Source organism: Carlito syrichta, unplaced genomic scaffold (assembly GCF_000164805.1).
Source record: "Carlito syrichta isolate Samal-C Ts95f unplaced genomic scaffold, Tarsius_syrichta-2.0.1 Scaffold316346, whole genome shotgun sequence".
Taxonomy (NCBI): Eukaryota; Metazoa; Chordata; class Mammalia; order Primates; family Tarsiidae; genus Carlito; species Carlito syrichta.
Genome location: NW_007260442.1, coordinates 1,427,109 through 1,452,108, shown reverse-complemented (window position 1 = coordinate 1,452,108; position 25,000 = coordinate 1,427,109). Strand labels below are relative to the sequence as shown.

The 25,000-nt window shown below is 35.8% G+C and overlaps 1 protein-coding gene across 3 annotated transcripts in view; it reads left to right on the top strand.

Moving 5' to 3' along the window:
* ZCCHC7 (zinc finger CCHC-type containing 7) overlaps positions 1–25,000 on the top strand; it is a 248,793-nt gene that overhangs the window by 213,484 nt on the left and 10,309 nt on the right. For all 3 annotated transcript variants that reach the window (XM_021707050.1, XM_021707051.1, XM_008074151.2), the window contains one exon: positions 1,439–1,474. In XM_021707050.1, the coding sequence (XP_021562725.1) occupies positions 1,439–1,474 (36 nt within the window). The remainder of the gene's footprint in view (positions 1–1,438; positions 1,475–25,000) is intronic.

The following is a 25,000-nucleotide window of genomic DNA, read 5'->3' as shown; positions in this document are numbered from 1 at the left end:
AAAATAGTTTTATTTTCAACAGTGTTGTTTATCCAGAAATCATTGGATATGTCGCTTTTTTCAGTCAGGCACTTTAGTTTCCGTGAATATGACATTAAAACTGGAAACCTAACCGCTAAACAGTCTAATTTACACAACTCTCTATAGGAAATTACATAGGATAGTTAAGCTTAAAAAGCATAAAGGATAACATTTTTCAGCATATTGGAACATATATACTTTTTTAAATCTAATCACTTATGGTATGATCAGTAGAGATTTTGGCATTGTTTCTTGAATTATTTACCATATCCATGATACTTTCAGATTGTATGAATTATCTGTGTTAGTTTTACCACCACTATGAAAAATAAATGAAAAGAGAATAACAAATCAAGAGTTGTTTCAAAGTATATGTCAAAAACTGTAAAGGTTTCCAAAAGTCTTAACTTACCCTAATTTTAGGCATGCATCTGTAAACAAAAGCTATAAATTCACATTCATTTTAAGAATTACCATTTACTTAGCTTGATGTTTTAATTTATTAAAATTATTGATATAGTTACAAAAAACATACTTTATGTTGTCAACAGTGATTTTCCTTAGAAGGTGGTAAACTGATCAACTATGCATAAACATCTTGGCTAGAAAAAGTGTCTTCTGAACAAGATCATAGTTTAGGCATAAGAAGACTTGTGTGCATTTTTATGAGAAAATATCTCCTAATCACTGATTTTTACATTGCTTCTGTTATGTGTATTTGCTTATTTGTTTCTTTTGTTGTTAACGTATTCTAGTCTCAGTAAGTCCATATTTTACAGAATTATTGAGGTTTTATTGGTTTTTTAAAGTTATTTCTCTACAAATGTGGATATGGAAAGATTCAACATTTAAGGAAGAAGGCATGGACTTTAGTTTCTTGTGGTTGTTTTTGTTGTTATTCTTGGTTTTAATTTTCTTTTGTACAATATTGAAAGTTAGCACCAAGTGATGAGGTAAAAGATGACAACACATATCATAAATATAGAGCCACAGTAAGATGTTTTTAAAGCAGTTGCTATTAAATTGTTTTCTATCACACTAGCAAAGTTCAGAATATTCTTTTAAAAGGTGTACTTGGTGAATCATATTGATTTTTGACCACTGATGTTCATTTATCAGTTTAACTGAGTTATGACTCTTTATCACATCTTAGTGCCCAAAACTTCTAACCTGAAAAGAAAAAAGAGAGAGAAAACTTTGTTACTGGCTTTCTGACAATGGCAGGGAGTGTGTTAAACCAGTGTAAAATTCAATTAAACTGTCTAGCCAGGTTTTTGAAGCTGAAATGCAGACCCTTTCTGTTAAGCTTCTTATTTTCCTGTGACCGACACCGGTGGATGCTGGGTTATGCCAAAACCAACAGGCTGTAAAGTACCTTGTTTCATGCTCCCAGCTGATCAATATTTTTATTTTCCAGGCTTGCACAGAAATCTGGAGGCAGTATCACCTAACGGTGAGTAGAAACACCTTTTTTATTTTCCCCAAGACCTAGTCTATTTACCCTTCTCTGAACTGCTGACCATAAAATATAGACAAGCATCTTCTGCTGGAAGATAATAAACATCTGAAGAGTTTTTGTACTGAGAAAGCAATAATATACTTTTTCTCCTTTCCCCTGCCCACTACCCTATCCTTTATCTTCCCGTTCTTAAAAGATTTTGATTGTTTTTCATGACTCACATCATTTAGTGATTATATCATGGCATCTCTCAGTCTTCCTAGACTATATTCATTATATTAAGGGGGAAAGTATGCCAAGAGCCACAAAAAAGAATAATAATCTAGTGGATTTTAAATGTTGTATTATACACAGTCCACAAGCATACAGTCCACAATCTTTTCCATTATCATGTTTCTGCCTTTACTGAAATATTTACAGATATTTTTAAGTGAAGCTAGAAAAAGCTTAGTGTATCTTTTATATAGAACAATTCAACTATCATGTCCTTAAGCCCTTCTTGACTTATTCAAAATGTGTAAATATCTGCTTAACACCATTCAAGTTACTTCATTCTTTGGTTTCCTTTTATTGTGATTTTAGGCTAAGAAACAAAATGTAGTTTGCGATAGAATCTAATTGGCTTAATATTATGAAGTTAGTTTACTTTTAATAATCAGCTTCTATAATTTCAGTAATTCTCCATAGCCCTACTAGTCACTTCTTTTAATGTAGTATGTTGTACTGAGCAGGAGATTATTATTCTTTCAATTGTACAGTTACGTAGTATAATATATTAATTAATTGTTAAACTTTTAACATGCTAAGGAACAACCTTTAACAATTAAATGATTGTTAAAGGTTGTTCCTTAGCATGTTAAAAAGTTTTCTTTATAGAAAGACAGGTATTGTAAATAGAAAGGGCAAAGCTTTTGTGAAACATGTCTTTCTTCTTATGACTCTCCTGTAATAGAAATAGAAAGTAAACCAACAAATGGACTCAAACTTCCAGTCTGTCTATCACAGGCCCAAGAAGCCAGGAATAATGTCAGGTGGTTTGTTTTCACACTTTGTTTTACTATTTAATTTATTGAAAGACTTTCAGTAGAAAGCTGAAATTTCTCCACTATCCCTCAAATCCCGGATTTGGGTTTGTTGAAATATTAAAAGTTATACCAAAAAAAAAATACACATCCATTTATGTTATATATGTATATGCCAGATATAACTCATCTGATAATATTAGGTTTGTGCCTAATAGCACATTCTTATCCTAACATAATATGGTAAAATCTTTATTACCTAAACTTAAATAGAATCTAATAATATCTGTATTATACTTTTTCAGATCACAGACCTACTCTTTGTAACTGTATAACGTACTATCGTAATAGATTTGGCATTGCATTTCTTTTAGCTTTCTCCTAATTTAAAGAATTACTGTCTTGAAGTATGGGAAATACTGTTTCAAAGCTGTTCTTTTGGTTATTTGCACCTACTTTATTTTATATAACTATTGTTGAAGGGTAAAAATTGGTTTCAGTTTAGCAATAGACATATTTGAAGGTTTGTTTTAGCTTTTCAGAAGGAAACATAAATTGTAAAAAGAATTGTCAGGAAAAAGTAAATGAAAACAAAATGAAGTTTATTTTCAGAGAATTACAATATATTCTGTCTATAGATATAACAAATTCAGTTTGAAAACTTTGTCCTAATCTGGAATCCTATCTGGCTTTGAAAAGTAATACTGAATAACCATCACAACCTATACTTTTCATGTTTAAATTAATAATAAGTTTACCACAGAAGAGTAAATATGAAATGAGTGTGCTTACAAATATGTGTGCATACATGTCAGTTCATCTAAAATTAAATAATTATTGTATCAATATATGGGGGCAATATCCAAATGTATGCAATTAAGCAATATTCACTCTTGAATAAGAACAAGATGCATGGTGATTTTAGTCATCTTCAGCTCTTTTACTAAGCGATGGACTGCCATCTATTGACTCATAGTAGCCCTCACACATGAATGTGGCATCAGTCAGCGCAATGATGACCAAGTAGAGAAGCCTGGATTAGAATTGTTACTGTTATTCATTTAAACCAGTCTGCTTATAACTCTGGAACTTAATACATTTAAGCGTTGATTAATTTCATTTTTTAACCAAAAAAATCTCTTTCCTACTACTCAAAACTGTGTTTTTTTGGGGGAAAGTAATTAGTATCCAGTTTGGAAATTTTTATATTTAAGAGCTTTTCAGTTGCTTTTATCTGCTTCCCAACCAGTAAGACTAGAAGGCCATTTACAGAGCAACTTAAATTTTAACAACTACAAATCAAGGCTTATCCAGAAATCACTTTCCTTTTAAAAAAAAAAAAAAGAAAGTATACATTAAACAGAGTAGTGTTTCTCAACACATAAGAAAAGTGGTATAGTCGATTGATATAGATGGACTTGTGGAATGTTCCAAATAAAAAATTCCTTAAAATACATTTGGAAGTAAATAGAAAGTTCTAGAAGAGAAGTGTTTGCTATTTTCAGCAATTTCATGAAAAATAAAATGAAATCTCTTTAACAACATATTTTATAAATAGAATGGCTTTTAACCAAACTTGACTAGAGTCCACTACATTAATCAAATAAGCCCATCATTCTAAAGCATACATGCTAATAAAACTCTAAAATAATATACGCATGTGCATATTATAACAACTATATGACTATGCCAACTTTATATATTTTAATGACTATAAAATTATGTCATATAATTTCGTGTCTTTAAATTACCAGTGTAGACTCCTACAAGAAAAAAATAATGCTTTTATTTAGTTATTACACAATTTTCTCAGTTAATATTTTAAATATTTCAAAAATGTTTTTAGAAGTTTTAAAAATACTTAACTATATGTCACTAGTCTTGTGTTTTAATTTCTGCTGTATTTTCTGATTTTAATAAAGCCTGGCTTCATCTTTCAAATAACTCATTCTAGATAAAATTTTCCCTCTTTAACCATTCAAGAAGAAAAGTCCCTTCCCCCATCCCCTGTCATTTCTAGTCTCATTTATATTAAAAATCCTAGCCAATATGGCCACCAACAGAGTTTTACAACCAACAGAATTTTTAACTAGTAGAGGCTATAACTTGACATGCATTGGATATTTTGTTAATCTTGTTTTTAATCTACTTACTTAAAAAAAAAAAAAGTAACCAGTAGTTTGCTATTTGGGGACTGTAGGTATTAAGAACCTAAAAGGACAATGCATCTTTTATGTTTAATTTTGCACTTGGATTTCTTTGTGTGCATTGTTAAGTTGTATTACAACTCTTACTACCTTTTATTTTAACTAAAGATTTAAACAGGAAGCCAAGGTAACTCTCTTAGAAGAATTAAGCTTTAAATGTTTCTTTATATATAACGTTTGGAGTGCCTAGGATTCACACTTGAAAAAATAAAATATTTGTTGTCAGGGAAAAGGGAAAAAGTAGAGGAATAATTGTCCTTGCTTTCCTTTCTGGCCTAGGAAAAGCTTTTGGCCAAAGTTTACTAGTAATCAATAATAATCTTACTTGAGCCAGTTGAAAGGCAGAATATATCTTACAGAACATAACTAACAATATTCCATTTCATTTTGCCATTCAGTTTTCTTTTCTTACATGGTAGCATCAATTTAGAAATGTATTTTAACAGTATCAAATGAGAGTTTTACACTTAATGAGAATATTATTCTTTAAAGCATTCTGTGCCATACCACAGAGTGTGTACCCCTAAACGCCAACAGAGTTTAATTTAATTTTAGAACTATGTTTTACAATCTAGAAGAAAAGAATTAGAAAATGGATTTTGGTTATGAGGCTATAGCTAGCAAAAATATTCTGGAATTGTGACATAACATAGGGTAGAAAATTTCCTAACTAATGCTAAAATGGGATTTTTAAAAAATAACTTAAAATGAGAAATAGAGTTTCAAAAATTCAGCTTCTAGCCAGAATCTTTTCTTTTCATAGGAAAAAAAAAAACAACCTCTCTTTCCTAATTGGATATATGTTGGAATTCATAAATATCTTTCTGAGAGGTCTTTGCATAAACAAAACTCCATTCACACAGTCGATATCAATTTCTTTTTTTTCTGTATGCGTGCACGCGTGTGTATGTTTGTGTTCAAGAAAACAGAACTGGTTAAATATTATCTTATAAAATGCTAAATAACTCCAAAATAGAGCAGGGCCTTGTTCCCTATTTTGGAGTTATTGAAAACAATTTTTGTACCACTGTTTGAGGCCTGGATATAGGTTATTGTATGCTAATACTTTCATTTTGGAAACTCTTATGTTGGTAGTTCGATTCACTTTGCCAACTTTCTCAAGAACCAGAAAAACGTCTGTATAAATTGTTTTGTTTTTTTTTTCCTTTATGTCTGGTATTGCTATTTCAGTGTTTTGATTGACCAAGTGTTTCTATTAGTTTTTATTTAAAATGTCCTTAATACTAAAACACTACTGAGGTAGATGTAACTGTGCTCTGATAACTCAGAAGGTACATAACTCCTGTAAGTGCTTCAGGGCCATCTTTCCATTATAGTCTTACAAAATAAAGCAGACTGCTTTATCTCTCAAGTTACTTGGTGTCTGAATAACTAGAATTTTTTGAATAAGTATTGGTGACTTGTAATACTTCATCTCTGATAACAGAGATAGAACAGTTGGCCAGTGACCAAAATTAGTAATGATTTTTCAAACAGAAAATTTATGTAAGTAGTTTTATATTTATTTAAAAATTTGTCTTGTTCTTAAAGAATTTAGTGTTAAAATTATGCTTGTAATTTTTACTTCAATCTTACCATACTTTGAATTTAGTATAAAAGATAATTACTACATTTACAGAGTATGTCAACTGATTTTTTTTTTTAAGTCTTTATTTCACTGGCATGTTGGACCACATTTTTCCAGAACTTATCATTGGAAGCAATTGGAAAATGCAATTTCAAAGCAAATGAAACCTGGAATTATCAATCTCAATAAATGAGATTCATTTAAAAATAAATACAATTTGCCAAATCATCAAAAAGCAATTTTCTAAAGCTCCTGTAAAGGAAAGAGGGAAAAAGTTAATGTTGTAAATTATAAATGCATATGTTATTTTTCCTCTCGTAATGTTTCCTCAGACATTTAGAAATTGTGTGTACACATATTTATTTTTGAATGGTGTTAAAATAAGATGATTTAGATTTGGATATGTTATTTATATTTATTGGGGCACAGGAGAACCTTTTATTTCCTTCTTTTCAAAGAAATACTGAGGTGTCCACCATTTCAGAGATAATTCTCAACTTGATTTTCAGTATTTTATGCAAACATTAATTTGGTTTAAATGGGAAATCAATATGGCATATTTTGCATGTTTTTTTATGTGTTAATATATTTAAATAATATCAAGTGCTTTATGATAATAATCCTAATGTACATTTAAGTGTTTCAGATAATGAAGCAATGAAAAGTATGAAGCATTCACATAATTTAGAAAAGATTTATTATAAATGTTTTGGTGTAGAAGCAGCTATGTTTTTACCAGCTCGAGCCATTTCTTCTAAATATTTTACTGACCCAATCACCAGTCATTATGCTTTTTGTTCATTTTTTTAGATATTGCATGTTGCTCAATAATAAATTAATTGAATCTGAAGTTCTACTATGAGCAGTAACCTCTTTTCTTCATTTGACAGAAAAAGTCATTTTGCTTTTTTATCTGCCCCTTTGTGCCTGAGGGCAAAGACCAGTACATTTAAGACTTCCATATTTACCATATGGACTTCTAGTTATACTTCTGATTTAAAAATTTAAGGAAATACTTGTGGTAATTTATTTTTTAACTATTAACGACTGTACTGAGGATGACAGAAAGGTGGGAAATTACACTGACTTCGCATATGACCCTTTTCTCTTTCCCCAGGTATATTCACCTTTATTTACAAAGAAATTAGAGTTAGTCACTGTTAGGGTGATTTCTTCTTGATAATTTAATGTTGTGGTAATTAAATTCCATTTCTAAATGTTTCTTATTTTGAGGTGCATAACACACTTTAACAATCTTCCTTCTTAAAAAGACATACGTTGTTCATATAATCTCAAGGAAAACGACTTTTTTTTTTGAGTTGGAGTCTTACTCTGTCGCCCAGACTGGAGTGCAGTGGCCGCTCCCGGCCACCGCAGCCTCGACCTGCTGGACTCTGGCAATTTTTCCTCCTCAGCCTTCCCAGTAGCTGGAAATACAGGCGCACGCTACCATGCCCAGCTCATTTTTTGTTTATTGTAGAGATGAGGTCTCACCAAGTTGTCCAGGTGGGTCTTGAATCTGCAGGCTCAGGCAATCCACTCACCTCAGCCTCCCAAAGGCGCGGGATTACAGGCTGAGCCACCGAGCCCAGCTTGGAAAACGTCTTTTTTTAACTTGCAACTTTGCACTTGGAGAGAGCAACCCTATTATAACAAAATTTCAAAAATTCATGTAGTTTGCTGTTGCACAATATATGACTGAGTAATGAAATATAGTTTTAAAATCTAAAATATTAAATGATGCCTGTTCTTGGTCATGTTGCCCATACATAAAGAACATAGAAGTACTATGTAGAATAACTAAAGCATATTGACTGGAGTGTGATTATTTCTCATATGTACTTTGAAGAATTGATTCAGTCTTTTGGGGCGAGGGGATCATAGTCTGTCTTCGTTGCCCAGGCGATTGTGCAGTGGCTCAATCAGCTCATCACAGCTCCATCTCCTGGGCTTAGGTGATCCTCCTGCCTCAGCCTCCCAAGTAGCTGAGACTACAGTCGCATGCCACCATGCCTGCCTAAATTTTTTTATCTTTTTGGTTGAGACAGGGTCTCACTGTGTTGCCCAGGCTGGTCTCGAATTCCTGACCACAAGCAATCCTCCCACTTTCAGCCTCCTAAAGTGCTGGGATTACAGGTATAAGCCACTATGTTTGGCCTCAAGTCATTTCTTAAAAGTATTACATCTATCATCTGGTCTGAAGTGCAGAGGCGCTCATGACCACTGCAGCCTTGACCTGCTGGGCTTGAGTGATCCTTCTACCTCAGCCTTCCAAGTAGCTGGAACTACAGTCACACGCCACCACGCCCAGCTAATTTTTTGATTTGTTGTGGAAATGAGCTCTCACCATGTTGCCCAAACTGGTCTTGAAACCATGGGCTCAGACAATCCTCTCACCTCCACCTCCCAAAGTGCTGGGATTATAGTTATGAGCCACAGCACCTGGCATGTACCCCACATCCATAAAATTAAAATAAGTAGCCAGGTATGGTGGCTCACGCCTGTAATCCCAGCATTTTAATAGGCAAAGGCAAAAGGATTACCTGAGCTCAGGGATTCAAGACCAACCTGAGCAACATAGCGAGATCTCGTCTCTACAATAAATAAAAAAATCAGCTGGCCATGGTGGCACATGCCTGTGGTTCCAGCTACTTGGGAGACTGAGGGAGAAGGATCACTTGAGCCCAGCAGGTCAAAGCTGCAGTGACCGTGAGCGTACCACTATGCTCCAGCCTGGGCAACAGAGTGAGACTCTGACTCAATAAATAAATGAATGAATGAATGAATAAAATTAAAATATTAAATAAATAAGTTCAATATTTTTAAAAAGTATTCCAGATGATTGAGCTTTTCATACTCTTTTCTGGACATTTTAGTGCAACAATAAATATAGATAAAATATGCTAGGTCAGCAGTATTTGTATTAAATATTCATCTTAGTAGTTATGCATATGCATGACATGGTAGATTACAGTAATTCCTAATAGGTCTTAGCTATTTAAGAATTAAATCATAATCAATCATAACCTTGAAGTGTTAGTGTCAATCATTTGATAATCTTCAGGAAGACTCCTAAAAAGACCCCCTGTCTTGTTAACTGAACAGTCTCTGTGAACTGGTATATTTTTCTGTTATGATATAAACTGCAGTAATAAACTTTATATTTAAGGTTAAAGTTTCAAAAACACGGTCTCTTCAGTTAATGAATTATTATTAAAAGTTCTGAATTATTGTTAAAATCAATCAGATCTTAGACTTAAAGCATATTGGTCATTTTATCTTCACTTAACAGAAAGTCATTGAAATTACATGTGATTTTGGACCTTTGTATTTTATACCAGCTTTTCTGAGGTTGGCACAATGGTCCTTCAAGACCAACAATTCTTTTTTACAAAATACCATAGGTACTATATGAAGAAAAATTCTACACCTTTAGAGGGCATTTAACCCCCCCAAAATTTTTTTTAATATCTTCAGGATGGGCCGTGCGTGGTGGCTCACGCCTACAATCCCAGCACGTTGCGAAGCCAAAATGAGAGGATTGCCTGAGCCCATGGGTTCGAGACTAGCCTGGGCAACTTGGCAAGACCTCATCTCTACAGTAAATCAAAAAATTAGCTGGGCGTGGTGGCGTGTGCCTATAGTTCCAGCTACTTGGAAGGCTGAGGCAGAAGGATCACCTGAACCCTGCAGGTTGAGGCTGCAGTGGCCATGAGCGTGCCACTGCACTCCAGCCTGCGTGACAGTGAGACTCCAACCCAAGAAAAAAATAATAATAGTAGCTTCGGGATTATGTTAGACCTTTATCTTAGTTGATACACCAATACACAGATAACAAAGCAACAGTTACTCAAAGTGAGTGTTCTGCAATCTGTATTAGCTTTTTAAAAAGGAATTCACATGTACAGATCAGTTTGTAATAAAGCTACCAGATTATTTTTATTTATTTTTATCAAAAATTAAATAGAACTGAATCTACTGGGTTTAATATCATCTTTACAATTTTGTAATATGTTCATTTTACATAAATGCATTCCTTTATGTTTATTTGTGAATTACCCACATTTCCGTTAGGAGAACCAAGTCTTGGGTATGTCTTAACTTTGTTTACACAATAAAATCTCAATTTTGTCTTTCTTGGATCTCTCACATTTCCTTTGTTTCCAGTTGTACCACATTTGTTTTACTGAAGTCCTTAGAAAAATATGCTATAAAGTTGGGCCAGGCAAGCATGTTTCTATGGAAATTACCAAAGAGTGTTTTTTATCGTAATATAAGGAAAAGAATGCCAACTTTGGGATTAGATTTCGGTTCAGAGTCTGACTCTTTCACGTACTAGATGTATAAGCATAGTTAAAATATTTAACTTCTAAGACCTTCAGTTTCTTCATCTGACAAATGGGGATAATGTCCTACAGGATTTTTATAAGTAAGTAAGCAATGAGATAAATGTAAAGTAGTTCACACAATACCTGGCCCATAGAACATGTTAAACACTATGTGAGCTGTACTGCAGCAAACACATAGGCATCTCACGCCTGTACAGTTACAGGTGGCCTCTGGACTAATGTCCAAACTCCGACTTAATGTCTTCTGCCCATAACTGTCTCCTAACAATGTTTCCTCCTTAACTTCATTGAAATTAAAGCAATGTCTTTTGTTAACAAAATTATTTACCTCACTCTTCATTTTCTAATTATTTATATGTGTTTTATTCTATTTCTGGAAAAATTACTCATGTTGATGAGTAACTTTTAATTAAGTATAGCAAGCTTGTTATTTTCTTTATTTGATTTGCCTAAAAGTCATTGTAAAGACATCTGAGATTAAGTCACAAAAATATTTAGGCTACTTCCTCTCCTTATAAAAATTACTATATAAAATATGTATTCTATAAAGATACTATATTATCATTCTGAAAATATGTATAACAGTAACACATAATTCTTAAGTGATAACTTCAGTGCCATTTGAATATAGCTATCTTTTCTGAGGAAATGAAATTATATAAATATTTGCTTCCAGTATAAATAATGAGAATAATATGGAATCAAATAATTCACACACACATATATGTACATACACCCCAATCATAATACTTCTTGCTAGGATAAAGGGCTTTTGTTAATAAGATAAGGAATGAAACCAAATAACATGTCAGTTTTTTGCTCTTTAGGTAAAACTACTTCTTGCCTTCACATGACTGATGCCAGAAACCAGCCTGATTTCATAGCAGAATATAGTAGTATAAGAGCCTGGTTAGTTCTACAGTCTCCCAACCATATTCTCATATAAGTCCAGCATGAAACTGGACTTATATGAAACATATAAGTCCAGCACTTCAAACTCAAGCACTTTCTCAGTGCATGTGATTTGTATTCTTTCAAAAAGCATTCCTATTCCATGTTTGTTCCTTTGTTTTAAGACAAGCTGGGGCTAAGATGGAACATACTATAAAAGCTTACTTCCCCCTTTAAACAGCAGCTGTGGAATTCCCTGCCTTTGTGAATGATGGCTAAGAATATTACAGTAGACTAAACAGGGCTGAGATGGCAGAGGGTGTGGGGGGGTGGCATGTGTTGTAAGTCATGTAGAGTTATGGTATAAATGAAAATCTTGGGGTTTATTTGGGTCTCCTGTGTATTAGCTAATAAATATAATACAGCTCTGGTTCTATTCTGTAATTTTTCCTTGAGGTTCATATACAATTGTATGCAAAATATGGAAGCAGATTTGAATACGTTAAGCAATTTATATGGTTGGCAAATGTATATTAATGTAGTTTCTATTTTTTACAGTCTACCCTAATAAACATTAAGATAAAGTGTCCGTGGATTCACACATTTATGTGTTCTTTTCTGTTCCTTCCCCCTACATCCTGTCTCCACGCCCTCCTCATCCCTCCACCCTGTGTCAGAGCTTGTGGTCCTTCTCCATCCATGTACTAAATGGTTTCTTTGTAAACCAGGCCATTTGTCCATCATTGTTTGGGGTCCAAACAGTGGTAAGATACCCTGTCACCGATCCCGCATGCTATGAATGGCAGCTCCTCTCCGGACAATTGGCGGAGGGGCCGAGAAATATTCCTGAGAGGATTATTTAACCTTTCAATTTAGAGGGCACAAAGCCTGGCTGATTAATGAACTTTCTGATGGGTGCTGATAAGCGGATCTATTTCTTTATTTCCCCTAAAAGTGATTCCTTCTCCTGGCCATATTACTATAATCTTAAACATAAAATGTGGCAAATAGATTAAAAAACAGCACTAAAGAGTTTATCTGGCTGGCAAACTGAAGGAGCTAAATTAAAATTGGTAATGACAGCAGTGGCTCAGCCTCATATATGGTTTTTAAATGCACTGTGTATTTTGAAGAGACTTATTCTCCAGCCTGCCTGGTAATGACTGCTTTTGGTGCACAGTCTGGGGCTGGCTTCTGTTATCCCCACCCCACCCAACCCCCCCCCCCAAAAAAAATGAGTTGTGTTATCTGGATGGCTGCAGACACATACGCATCCCCCTTTCTCACTGCATGGGCAGACAAGGTCGATAGCATTACAAGGTATTTGTGGCAGTGCTTGTTTCAGTTTTCAGAGCTGCCAGTTTCCAGGCGGATTTGAATTACAAAAGAAGAAGCTGGCATGAAAATTGAAAGGTTTTATCGGCTGGTCTGAAGCCTCATAGCACATTGCTTATTTATGCAGTCCATTTGCACCAGGAAATATAAAAAGGAAATACATTTTTAAAATAAGGCCATAAAGACCCAGATATGTTTAAGATGGCAAATAAAATATAGATACCTATAATATCTTTCCAGGAAACGATTTTCACTTAATGTTGCACATTACTTCAGAAGAGCATTTATGTTGCTGTCATAAATTTGTGCGTTTGTGTCACTATGTAGGTAGTCTCTGGGGATTAAGAAGGAAGCCCTTGCTAACTTACTTTAAAATTAAAATAGACGGAGGGATAGCTCTGCAGTTTGAGAGTTACATTGGAAATATTTAAATAGGGTGGTAAATTAAACTTAAACTAACATTTTTGCATTCCATGTAAAATTAGCTATGGCCCAGTGAATAAATGCTACTACCTTTAGAGAAAATTGGGATGCTTTTTAAGCCATGAAGATTTGGAGCATTCAAGAAGTGAATTACTCTGATCCTTACTGTCTTGCATATGTTCATTGTTCTCTGTTTACCGAGGTTTTCTTTTTTGTTGTTGAATTTTTTTTTAAACTGGGGAAGTGTCTCGTTTACAGAAAGAAAGATCATAAATTATTAAGCTTAATGACTTGTTTTTTATAAAACTTGCGCTTTTATTTTAGTCTTCAAATATATTGTCTTTTAGATTTTGCCTAGTGGTTAATGTTGTGGATATGACCCTTTCACTGTTGAAAGTTATACCAACATTTTATGTCGATTCACTTTGCTTTAATGTAGTTTTGACTTAACTGAAAAAGATACAATTATGAAATCCCTTGTACTCGTTATTACATAAAATGAAGACGTAAGCATATAAACAAACAGTTGTACATGGCTTTGGATAAATTAATGGTTTTATCACTGGTCATTGGCAACCTTTCAACCCATTGGTTTATAAAACTTAAGTGTATCCAAAAGAGAGGTAGGAAGGAAGTTACATATATATAGGATATTTCAAATCAATAAAGCAACACACTTTATTGTGCTGTACTTCAACTGAACACTGTTTAAGAATTCCATTTTCCAATAAAGCAGATTACTGTCAGGTAAACCATGAGAGATGCAGTTTTTTAACAGTTTTCATTTTCACCAGTGTCTGGTACCGTTCTCATGTTTTCATGACCTGGACTAATTACTTCATGTAGTTTTCCTTTTTTTTTTTTAACAGAAAATATCAAAAGCATACACGTCTGCTGCATGCTAATGATGTGCTGTACATTTTTTTCATGAATTTTCATAAGGATTTTTCCTACGTAGCATGTGTGGCTTAATGATGTAATCACCCGATAGACTAGAAAATGCTCCAAAGGAGACGTTCCGGTCTGTTGTGTACATAATACATGTTTCAAAAATCTGCCTAATTAAGGAATTACCCAATGGATTGGGAGTCTGTTGGGTACATGACATAGTTTTTAACACATTAAAATATTATATGTATATTATTATATATGGTGCTTTTAATGCCATTTTTAAGATGTGCGGGAATTTGATAGCAATGTCCATTAGACTATAAATGAATTCTCTTTAACTAAGAAAAAAATAAAAGCTTAAAAACCTACATAAAGGAAGCATTGCTTTAAAATAATTCTGTCTTTAGTTTGGAGAAAATTATCCTAGTATTTCTCAAAGGGAAGTAATACTGTGAATATTTGCCAGAAAGTATACAAATGAAAGATTTTGTTCAAAACCATGGTAACAAAAGACCTAGAGTTCAAGTCCTATGTGTGAGAATTCACCTCAGAAAAAACACCTTAAAGAGAGGAAGGGGAATCAGCTTTTGAACTTTTCATAATACAGAATCATCATTTTTTGCTGTCTCACAGACTCAGCTTTGGTTCACTTCACCATAAAAAGGTTTGCCCAACTTTTAAATTTCTTCCTTGGATCTTGTTAGGCCCCAGATGTTTTTACCTGCCTCGGATATGTACTGATTACAATTCTGTTGGCATTTGTATTTTTAGCATCCATTCTTCAGAGCCATCCGATCTTTCCCTGCCTACTCTTTATAAAACTAAATACAATATTTAGAAAACTGTATCTGATCTCTAGAGTAGCCAGTAAAAAGGAATATCTTTAAGCAGGAAAAAAGTATATTTTAAATTTAAACTTTTGTTCTGCTCAAATGTCAGATTGGTGCTATAGGTCACCTCAACTAATAGACTTTGAATATGATAGCAAACTTTTGGTTTGAATAAGTAACATTTTCTTGAGAAATCCTATTTGACTATGTGGGCTAGGATCTTAAACTGTATGAATGTTGGGGAAAAGGTAGTGCTATTAATTAACTTATTGAAAGGTTGATTTATTTGGAAATATTTTGAAAACATAAGGTTTTCAAAAAATGAAAATCATGTGTTTTAGAGGTGTGTGTGCACATTTGACTTCTTCAGAAAGATCGGAGCTAAGCTTTACTTTTCTCATCGTTATATTGAGCTGCATTTGATTGTGAATACATTTACCTCAAGTATTAAATATATTTGCTTTTATATAAATTATTTGCTTTTTTAATGTATAGCCATATAACAAATTTGATTAATAAATAAAACATATAGTCTAGTCTCTAAGCATATGCGTGATTATAAACATAAATCTATTTTGTGTTCACAAGAGTAGAAAATACCCTTTAATTAGTGAAATTGATTACATATTCTATATAGTAATTCAGCTAGATGCAAGCCCTCATTGGATCAAAGTCAGTTTAGATAAGGGCAACTCAAGGTCACAGAGGGAGATGCCCAGCAGGTTCATTTGCATTAAAAATTACTGTTAGAAATAGGACACTGAGGCAGCTCTAGCATTTTGATCTCTTGGCCTTTGTCATGGAGATTCCTAGTAGTGAAGGGAGTAAGGCCAGTGTCCCAGATAATGATTAACTGTTTTAATGGCATTCATTCATTCATTCCGCACTAACTACTCATGCAGAAAAAAGGGTTATGTAAAATGACATTAGAAGAAAATCATTTGTAATCGTTGCATCGGGCTGCACTTTGAGGAGACATTAGGAGTAAATCCGTGGCGTGGTAGGCTTATGCTTTATCTTCTGATATTTACTGAGTTTACTGGTGCATGAAAAGCTTTCAGCAAGAATAGCAGATGGGATGGACCTTTCATAGGTAATGCTATCTACCAGGTTATTACTTCTATATATTGATAGTAAAGTAATCTCCAAGATATCACCCTACAAATATAGATTATTTAAATGTCTGTAACCAAAAAATAAAAAAAAAAAAAAGACCTGCTTTTATAAGTAGTTCACTTGGTACTCATTGGGTCAAAGTCTTTAGAAAAATTTTTTGACTTAAAAAAGTTCTTTAAAAACTATAATCATTCCCTTGCATTTAACTTTTTGTCAGCAGTACAGGCACGTATGACAGAACCCTGAACTTAGAGCTAATCAGTTGACACATTCTGCTTTAAATTGGACCTTTACTGTTAATTAAAAATAAAGACATGCTCCAAGGCAGAAGTATTGAGTCACAAATTTATATTTCTAACACTTTAAATAGCTTAAAGATTTTTGTTAGATCATAGTGTGAAAACTTGTCCACTGGAAACCATTATTGAGTTTTCAGTACTGTATTCTAATACAGAAATGTTCTCTAATTAGGTAAGATCTAGGCTGATTTCATTCCTATTAAGTCCTGGTACATGATAGTTTATTAAAATGAGAGTATGTAGATAGCGTTTGTCATGTCATTTACTAATTAATTATTGTGAAACAGTTTGGAATTTCATACCATCATATAAATACTGTTGCTATTTTTATTAGTAATAATGGAAGTTTTTAACTAGTGACATTATTCAGATGAATGAACATCCAAATGTTTACACTTCATCCAGGGGCATAAATGAACAATGGGGCTAAATTTGAGGTTACTTTCAAAATAAAATAAGAAGTGTCAACATGAAACATGCTTTCAAAATCTTGATTAAGAAGAATCTCTTCATCCCTGCTAATATAAGACTGAGTTCTAATTCTGTTTGCAGTAGTAATTCCTTCCCGATTTTGCCAGAGTATATACCACACACTCTCTGTGGAGTAGGAAGACACTAAAGAAGCTGTATTAATTTATTCAAACTTTTTAATATCTCAAAGTATGATTTTATATATTTTCCCTTAGTGACATAAAAATTAATAGTTTGCCACATTATCCAAATTATTATTAGCAATAACCAAAATGTATTGTATGCTTACTGTGGGCCATGTGTTTTACCATATGCACTATTTCATTATTCATTCATTGATATTTACTAAACCCCAGCCAGGCACAGTGGCTTATGCCTGTAATCCCAGCCCTTGGGGAGGCAGAGGAGGGAGGATCATCCGAGTCCAGCAGTTCGAGACCAGCGTAGGCAACATAGTGAGACCTCATCTCTCAAAAAAAAAATTAGCTGGGTGTGGTTGTGTGCATCTGTAGTCCCAGCTACTCAGGAGCCTGAGGCAGTAGGTCAAGGCTGTGGTGAGCCGTGATTGTATCATTGTACTCCCAGCATGGGCAACAGAGTGAGACTGTGACTCAAAAAAATAAAATAAAATTACTGAACCCCTATATATGCCAGACCATGTTCTGGGAGTTGGAGGGTACAGCAGTGAACAAAAACAAAAAAATCCTTGCCCTCACAGAACTTACTTTCTCCTTGCCTTGTCGGTGGGAGTTGGGCATATCAAGGTAGATAGATAAACAAGTAAAATATTATAGGCCGGGTGCGGTAGCTCACGCCTAAAATCCCAGCACTTTTTGAGGCTGAGGTGAGAGGATTGCCGGAGCAACTTGGTGAGACCTCAAAAAATTAGCCAGGTATGATGCTTACTGTGGGCCATGTACTTTACAATACGCCTGTAGTTCCAGATACTTGGAAGACTGAGGCAGAAGGATCACCTGAGCCCAGCAGGTGGAGGCTGCAGTAGCCGCGAGCATGCCATTGCACTCCAGCCTGGGCAACAGAGTGAGACCCCCCAACTGAAAAATAAATAAATAAGCGCCATTTTGTTTTGTTTTCTTTTGCAGTCCTCTCACCTCAACCTCCCAAAGTGCTGGGATTATAGGCGTGAGCCACTGTGCCTGGCCTTGTTTTGTTTTCAAATGGGCAGTGAAACAGGATAAGGAGTACCACTTGAAAGAAGTTGGCCATTTTAAATAGGGTGGTCAGGAAGGCCTTACTGAGAAGGTAACATCTAAGCCAAGACTGTGCCGTGTTACACCAAGGAGAAGAGTGCTCCAGGCAAATGGAATCGCTGGTACAAAGCTCTGAGATGGAAGTTTGTCTGGGGCATTCAGAGAACAATGAAAAGGCTAGCATGACAGTCTTGCTCTGAGGGAACATAGTAGACGATGAGGTCAGAGAAGTGTGGGAGGAAAATTGTAGGCCATTGTCAGATCTTTGAGTGAGATGAGAAACTGTTAGAGGGTTTTGAGCCAAGGAGTGATATGTTCTGATTTATGTACTGTAAGAATCACTGTGTGTTGGGAATAGGCTGCAGAGGACAGGGAGAGAAGCAGAGGGACCAGTTAGGAGACTCTTGTCATCCAGATGAGAGGAGAGGAGTCAGACCAGGACGTAGTGAGATATGGAAGGAAGTAGATGTATTTTGCACTGCCAACAAGCTTTGCTTATGGTTTAGATGTGAGATATATGCGAGAGGCAAGTCAAGGTTGTTGACTATTGACCTAAGCAACTGGAAAGTTGGAGTTGCTGATAATAAGATTGGAAAGCTATTGGGAGGAGCATACTGGAGGTGGGAGCAGAGCAGGATTTGACCTGAACTTGCTAAATTTGATGTGTCTGTTAGACACTCTAGTAGAGATACAGGAGTCTAGAGTTGAGCGAGATCAAGGCTGAAGATAGAAATTTTAGAGCAGCCAGGGTAAAGATTAATGTAAAACTATAAGATTAGATGGGATTAGAAAGAGAAGAAAAGCAGCCTAAGAACTGAGCCCTGGGGCACTCCAGTGTGAAGAGAGCAGAGAGATAGTTGGAACCAGCACAGGGAACTGGTAGAGAAACAGCCTGTGAAGTGGAAGAAAACCAGGACAGTGTGTTGTCGGGCATGCTAATTGAGAAAAGTTCCAAGAAGTAGGTGGTCACCAGTCAGATTTTACTGATACATTATGTGATGAGTGTATTTCATGTATGCCTACAACAGTGTTATGAGGTAGCACTGTAACTATTCTTATCCCATTTTACAGTGAATAAAATGAAAGAAAGGCTTTATCTTGACAGAAGTCACATACCTAGTAAATAGTGAATCCTGGATTAAAACGTAATCCCAAAATACAATGGATGACTGGATTTTATTAGATCATCTGGGCCTTTAGAAGATTTAGTCAGTTTTCCCTTGTTTGTTCCATCCTTGAAATACCTTTCTCCCATGCTTTGTCTTTGAATAGGCCCAATAGATATCTTGGTATAACATGTGTGTGCCTGCATATACATACACAGTACACACATGTATCTGTGCACTTGTATATACCTAAACTAGCCCCTGTAGTAGTACTCAAGAAACTGGTAACAGCAGTTGCCTCTGAGGAAGGGAGTCGCGTGCCTGAGAACAGAAGTAGGAGGCAGACTTTTCACTATACCTTTTAATATCTTTTGAATTGTGTGTCACATGTATGTTTTTGATTAGAAAACATTTCTTTAAAAACTAAAGAAAAAGTAACACATTTAGGATTCATTCTATAGCAGCAAGCAGGATTTGTTCTTTCAGACCTTGCCCTAACAGCATCTCAGAAAAAAGTATGCTACCTAGTGCTTTCATCTCTTAAGATCTTTACCATATTTACTCTTTCATCTATTTAAGACTTCTCATTTATCTCAGTATTCCTCACCGTATCTATTCCAATGTGTTGTACAAGGTAGGAACTCAATAACTTTTTTGAATGAATAGTTCCTACTAAGGGGTAAATACATTAGAACTACGTGTTATTTCCACAAACTTGGGCGATAAAATAACTAAATTCTGAGAAACTCCATAAAACTTTTGCTTCATATGCTCAATCAGTAGCAGAAATTTTCAGTGTGTGTATCTACTTTACACACCTTTATTGGTTGCATTAACTTATTTCCACTGTCTAATATTTTGAAGTCTTTAACATCTGCTCATTCACCACCTATTTAATTATTGAGCACTTCCTATGTCTTGGTCAGAGGTCTGCAAACCCTGTAAAGAGAGTAGGTAGTAAACAGCCAGGTAGTAAATATTTAGCTTGGCGGGCCATATGGTCTCTGTCATAACTCTGCCCTTGTAGCAAGAAATCAGCCATAGATAATCCACAAACGGAGGCACGTGCCTGTGACCCAATAAAACTTTATTTACAGACACTGAAATTTGAATTTCACATAAGTTTCATGCTGTTACAAAATACCCTTTATTATTATTTTAGCCATTTTAAAAATGTAAAACCCACTCTTACTTTGTAGACTATAAAAACCAGGCAGTAGGCCAGATTTGGCCCTATGGTATGGTAGCTTTTAGCATAGAGATGTGTAGTAGACTTAACAAAGATGCCTGCCCTCATGCAGCTTACATTCTACCAATGGGGTAGCAGATAATAAACATAATAACCTATTTAGTACACTAGAAGGTAATAGGTGCTATAAAAAAAAAGTAAGAAATAGAGTAAGAACAGGTAGATCAGGAGCACAGGAGATGGGTGGAAACAAGAGGCAGTATTAAATACAGATGGCCTTGACTCTGAGAGGAGGTAATGGGAATGGACCTCTAGAGAGCTGTTTAATAGTGTGTCTGTACTCCTAAGGAGAAGTCAGAAGTGCCATGAGGGTACAGGTGGACCTTCCTGTGAGGAAGCCCCTGCTTGTGTATGTACCAATCAAGGCAAGGGATTGGATATCCCTGTTAACTTGGTTCTCACCTCTCTTCATCATAATGATGGATCCTCTTGTTCTTCTGCATGGTATGCAAGTCAGTGAAATCTCTTATTCCAGTGAAATAAACAGCATACTTCCCTTCCCATTAATGAATCTAAAAGTCTTGCCTCAAAGATAAATTATGTTTTATATTTGCACAAACATAAACAGAAAAATTGGTGAACATAGATAACTTTTCTGAAAGTTATATATATCGGTAGTAGATTATTATTTGTATTATCAGTTCAGTTCCTGCTAATGGTAACCAACTAGTTATTCACACCTACCATTGGCTTCAAATCCTTCACTGTCTTCGCATCCTACTTAAAATAAATCCAGCTTTCTTCACCCTGTTTATAAAGCCATAAGTGATCTGGTCCCTCATCCTCTAGAACCTCCTCGTCTCTCACTCTTCTTTCACCTACTATTGCAAGTCTACAGATATTTTTCCTTTTTTTTTTTTTTGAGTTGGAGTCTCACTCTGTCGCCCAGACTGGAGTGCAGTGGCCGCTCCTGGCCACCACAGCCTCGACCTGCTGGGCTCCAGTGATCCTTCCCCTCAGCCTTCCAAGAAGCCGGAATTACAGGCGCGCGCTACCACGCCCTGCTAATTTTTTGATTTATTGTAGAGATGAGGTCTCACCTGCCCAGGTGGGTCTCGAACCCGCGGGCTCAGGCAATCCACTCAGCTCAGCCTCCCAAAGGCACAGGATTACAGGGATATTTTTTCAAATCCTCAAATATGGTAAGCTTGTTCCTCCCTTAGGACTTTGTGCTACCTGTTCCCTATGCCTTATGCTAAGAAGAATGATGTTTCCCCAAATGTCACATACCTGGTTTTTCTTGTTATAAGAAAGGACCATCTCTGTTGAAGGTTCCTAGAAAACTCAGTCTGAGTCACTACCAGTGACTCCTATTCACATAACTTTATTTTAATGTTTTACATACTGTTTATCATCAATATCGTGTATGTGTGTCTTGTTCTGTTAGTTTATCTTCCACCATTAGAGATTTGAGCAATAATTTTTTAATTTTACTCATGTCTCAGTTACCTGATCTTAGAACAAGGTCTGGCATGTTTTAGGCACTCTATTTTTTTAAAAAAGTAACCAGAGGATGCATGCATATACTCATGCCATGTTGCCCAGCACTCTGGTATACATCACTAATGGAGGCAACCTTGGACTTGTTTTTTGCTCTTCTTATTCCTTTCCCTTCCATATACAGCTTAGTTTCTTGAAAAAGCCATCTATCTTCTTGTGATAAACCCATTAGAATCTAGCTTATGCATCTACCTAAAAAAAAAAAAAAAAAAAAAAAAGAAAACCTGCTCACAAGAGATTCCACTGGCTAGCAACTTCCTGATAGCTAAGTCCAGTGGATTTTGTAGTCTTCATCTTATGTAACTCATCAGTAGTTTTTAACAGTTTCTTCCTTGAAACATTATCTGTTCTGCCATCACATCCATGACACCATCTCTTTTGGTTTTATTTCTTTCCCTTAAACCACATACGCTTGTGATTGCAATTTTATGTCACATCAAATAATATAGCTAACTTTTCAGGTGGAAAAATCATTTCTGCTTAATAACTTTTGTCTTCCTGGTGATCTAATATCTGAAGAAATTTGTGACTCACTGTAGTGAGTGATACATATCTTATGTACATACCTGTTAAAAGTCTATTTAGTGGCTTATTAGTCTTAATTTATGAGTCACATTTTAATTGGAGAATGTAAGACATTTGTTAGTTGTGTTTTCTATTGTGACCCAATTGATAATAGCTGAGGTGGTAAGTTCTCTTGTAGCATTCCTGATCATTTTCAGTTGAAAACGTTACTCAGATTATTGTTTCCCTCCAGTTTTTTTTACTTTAGGTAATAGGTGCCAAAAGTAAAATTGTTTGAGGAAGATTTTTATAACCTATTTATTATTTTCCTATGTTAAGGAAATAAACCTCTCACAAACCACCTGTTTGCAGCATTAAGCAACAAAATTAGTTTTAATTTTAAAATCAGACTAGCACTCTTTATTAAAAAAAATAAGAAAAAAGCTGACCTTTGTTTATGCCCAACCTTGCCTCTTTTCTTCCAGTCTCCAAAAAGGGTGGGCAGGGCACAGATAAGAATTTTCCCCTCCTGTTTCAAGCCACTGCCTCCCTAGGGTTTTTGCCGTCTCCATCATCTCCTTTCTCTTCTCCCTTTTCAACTTCACCATCTCCACTTTCTCCCATGCTTGCATCTTTCCCATTCTGAAAACAAACTCCACCAAATGTTCAACCTAGGTTTTACTACTTTTGTATGTATCACTTCACTCTTCAACCTGCCTCATCTTATTCTGCCCCTTCATGTCTTCAATATATTTAACTATTCCCTCTTTTTTTTTAATTTTTTGTTGCAAATTGTAATATTCACAGTGTAAAGTACTGAAAACATGTGTACTTATTAATAAATTATGTAACACATACCCAAGTAACTACCACTATGTTAAAGTAATAGAAAACTGTAACGGCCAGGTATGATGGCTCATGCCTATAATCCCAACACTTTGGGAGGCCGAGGTGAGAGGATTTCCTGAGTCCAGGGGTTCAAGACCAGCCTGAGCAACTTAGTGAGACCTCATCTCTACAATAAATCAAAAAATTATTTGGGTGTGGTGGCATGTACCTGTGGTTACAACTACTTGAAAGGCTAAAGTGGAAGCATCACCTGAGCAGGTCGAGGCTGTGGTAGCCATGATCATGCCACTGCACTCTAGCCTGGGCAATAGAATGAGACTCCTACTCAGAAAAAGAAAACTATAACTATGATAAAACCCTCTGTGTGCTGTTTTCTCCCCACTGGAAGTAACCATTATCCTATATTTTATGAGTAATGGTTTCTTTGTAGTTGTTTGTTTGTTTGTGTTTGTTTGTTTGTTTGAGTTGTTGTCTTACTCTTTTGCCCAGACTAGAGTGCAGTGGCACAATCATGGCTCACCACAGCCACAAACTCCTGGGCTACAGCAATCCTCCCACCTCAGCCTCCCTGGTAGCTGAAACTACAAGCATATACCACCATGCTTGGCTGATTTTTTTCATTTTTTGTAGTGACAAGGTCTTCCTATGTTGCCCAGGCTGATCTCAAATTCCTGAGCTCAAGCAATCCTCCCACTTCAGCCTCCCAAAGTTCTGGGATTACAAGTGTGAGGAACAGCACGCGGCCTATAGTTTTACTACCTTTGTATGCATCACTTCACTCTTCAACCTACTGTTACCTTCTCTTTCTAAAAGATTTCAAAAGTCTCACAATAAGGCTTCCTGTGAATAATTGCATCTCGGAATGGGTGTTTCTCATCCTAATTTCACTGTGCCTTTCTACTATGTTTGCTACGGTAGATCAGTTCATCCTTCTTGAAATGACTCTCTAAGGTCCATGACTGTATTCTCCTCTCTCTCTCTCTGATCCTTTATCCTTCTCTTCTCTGTCCCTTTCTCAGGCCTCTCTCCCTGCCCCTGAAATGTTGATCCTTAGCTCACTGCCACTCTTGTACTCTCCATGGCGATCCTGCCCATTCTAGGCATTTCAGCCTTCACCATTATGTGGATTGCTTTCACATCCATTCTTCAGGTCAGACATGTTCCCTGGCCAAACTCGGTAGCTCAGCCTATAATCCCAGCACTTTGGGGAGGCTGCCACGAGTGGATTGCCTGAGCCCGCAGGTTCGAGACCAGCCCAGGCAACTTGGGTAAGACGCTGGGGTGGCCGTGAGTGTCCCACTGTACTTCAGCCTGAACAACAGAGACTCCACTCAAAAAAAAAAAAAAGTTCCCTAAAAGTTCGCTAATCCTGCATAGACAGCTGCCTACTGGACATCTCCGCTTAGATATTCAATATCCAAGGCAGACGGTGTTCTTTCCCTTTAAACTGACTCCTCCTTTTTCTTCCTTTTCTGAACCAGTTGTTGGCAGCACTGCCCACTAGCTCACCCAAGTTAAAAACCTGAAAGACAAGCCGGGCTCGGTGGCTCAGCCTGTAATCCCGCGCCTTTGGGAAGCTGAGGTGAGTGGATTGCCTGAGCCCGCGGGTTCGAGACCCGCCTGGGCAGCGAGACCTCATCTCTACAATAAATCAAAAAATCAGCCGGGCGTGAAGCGCG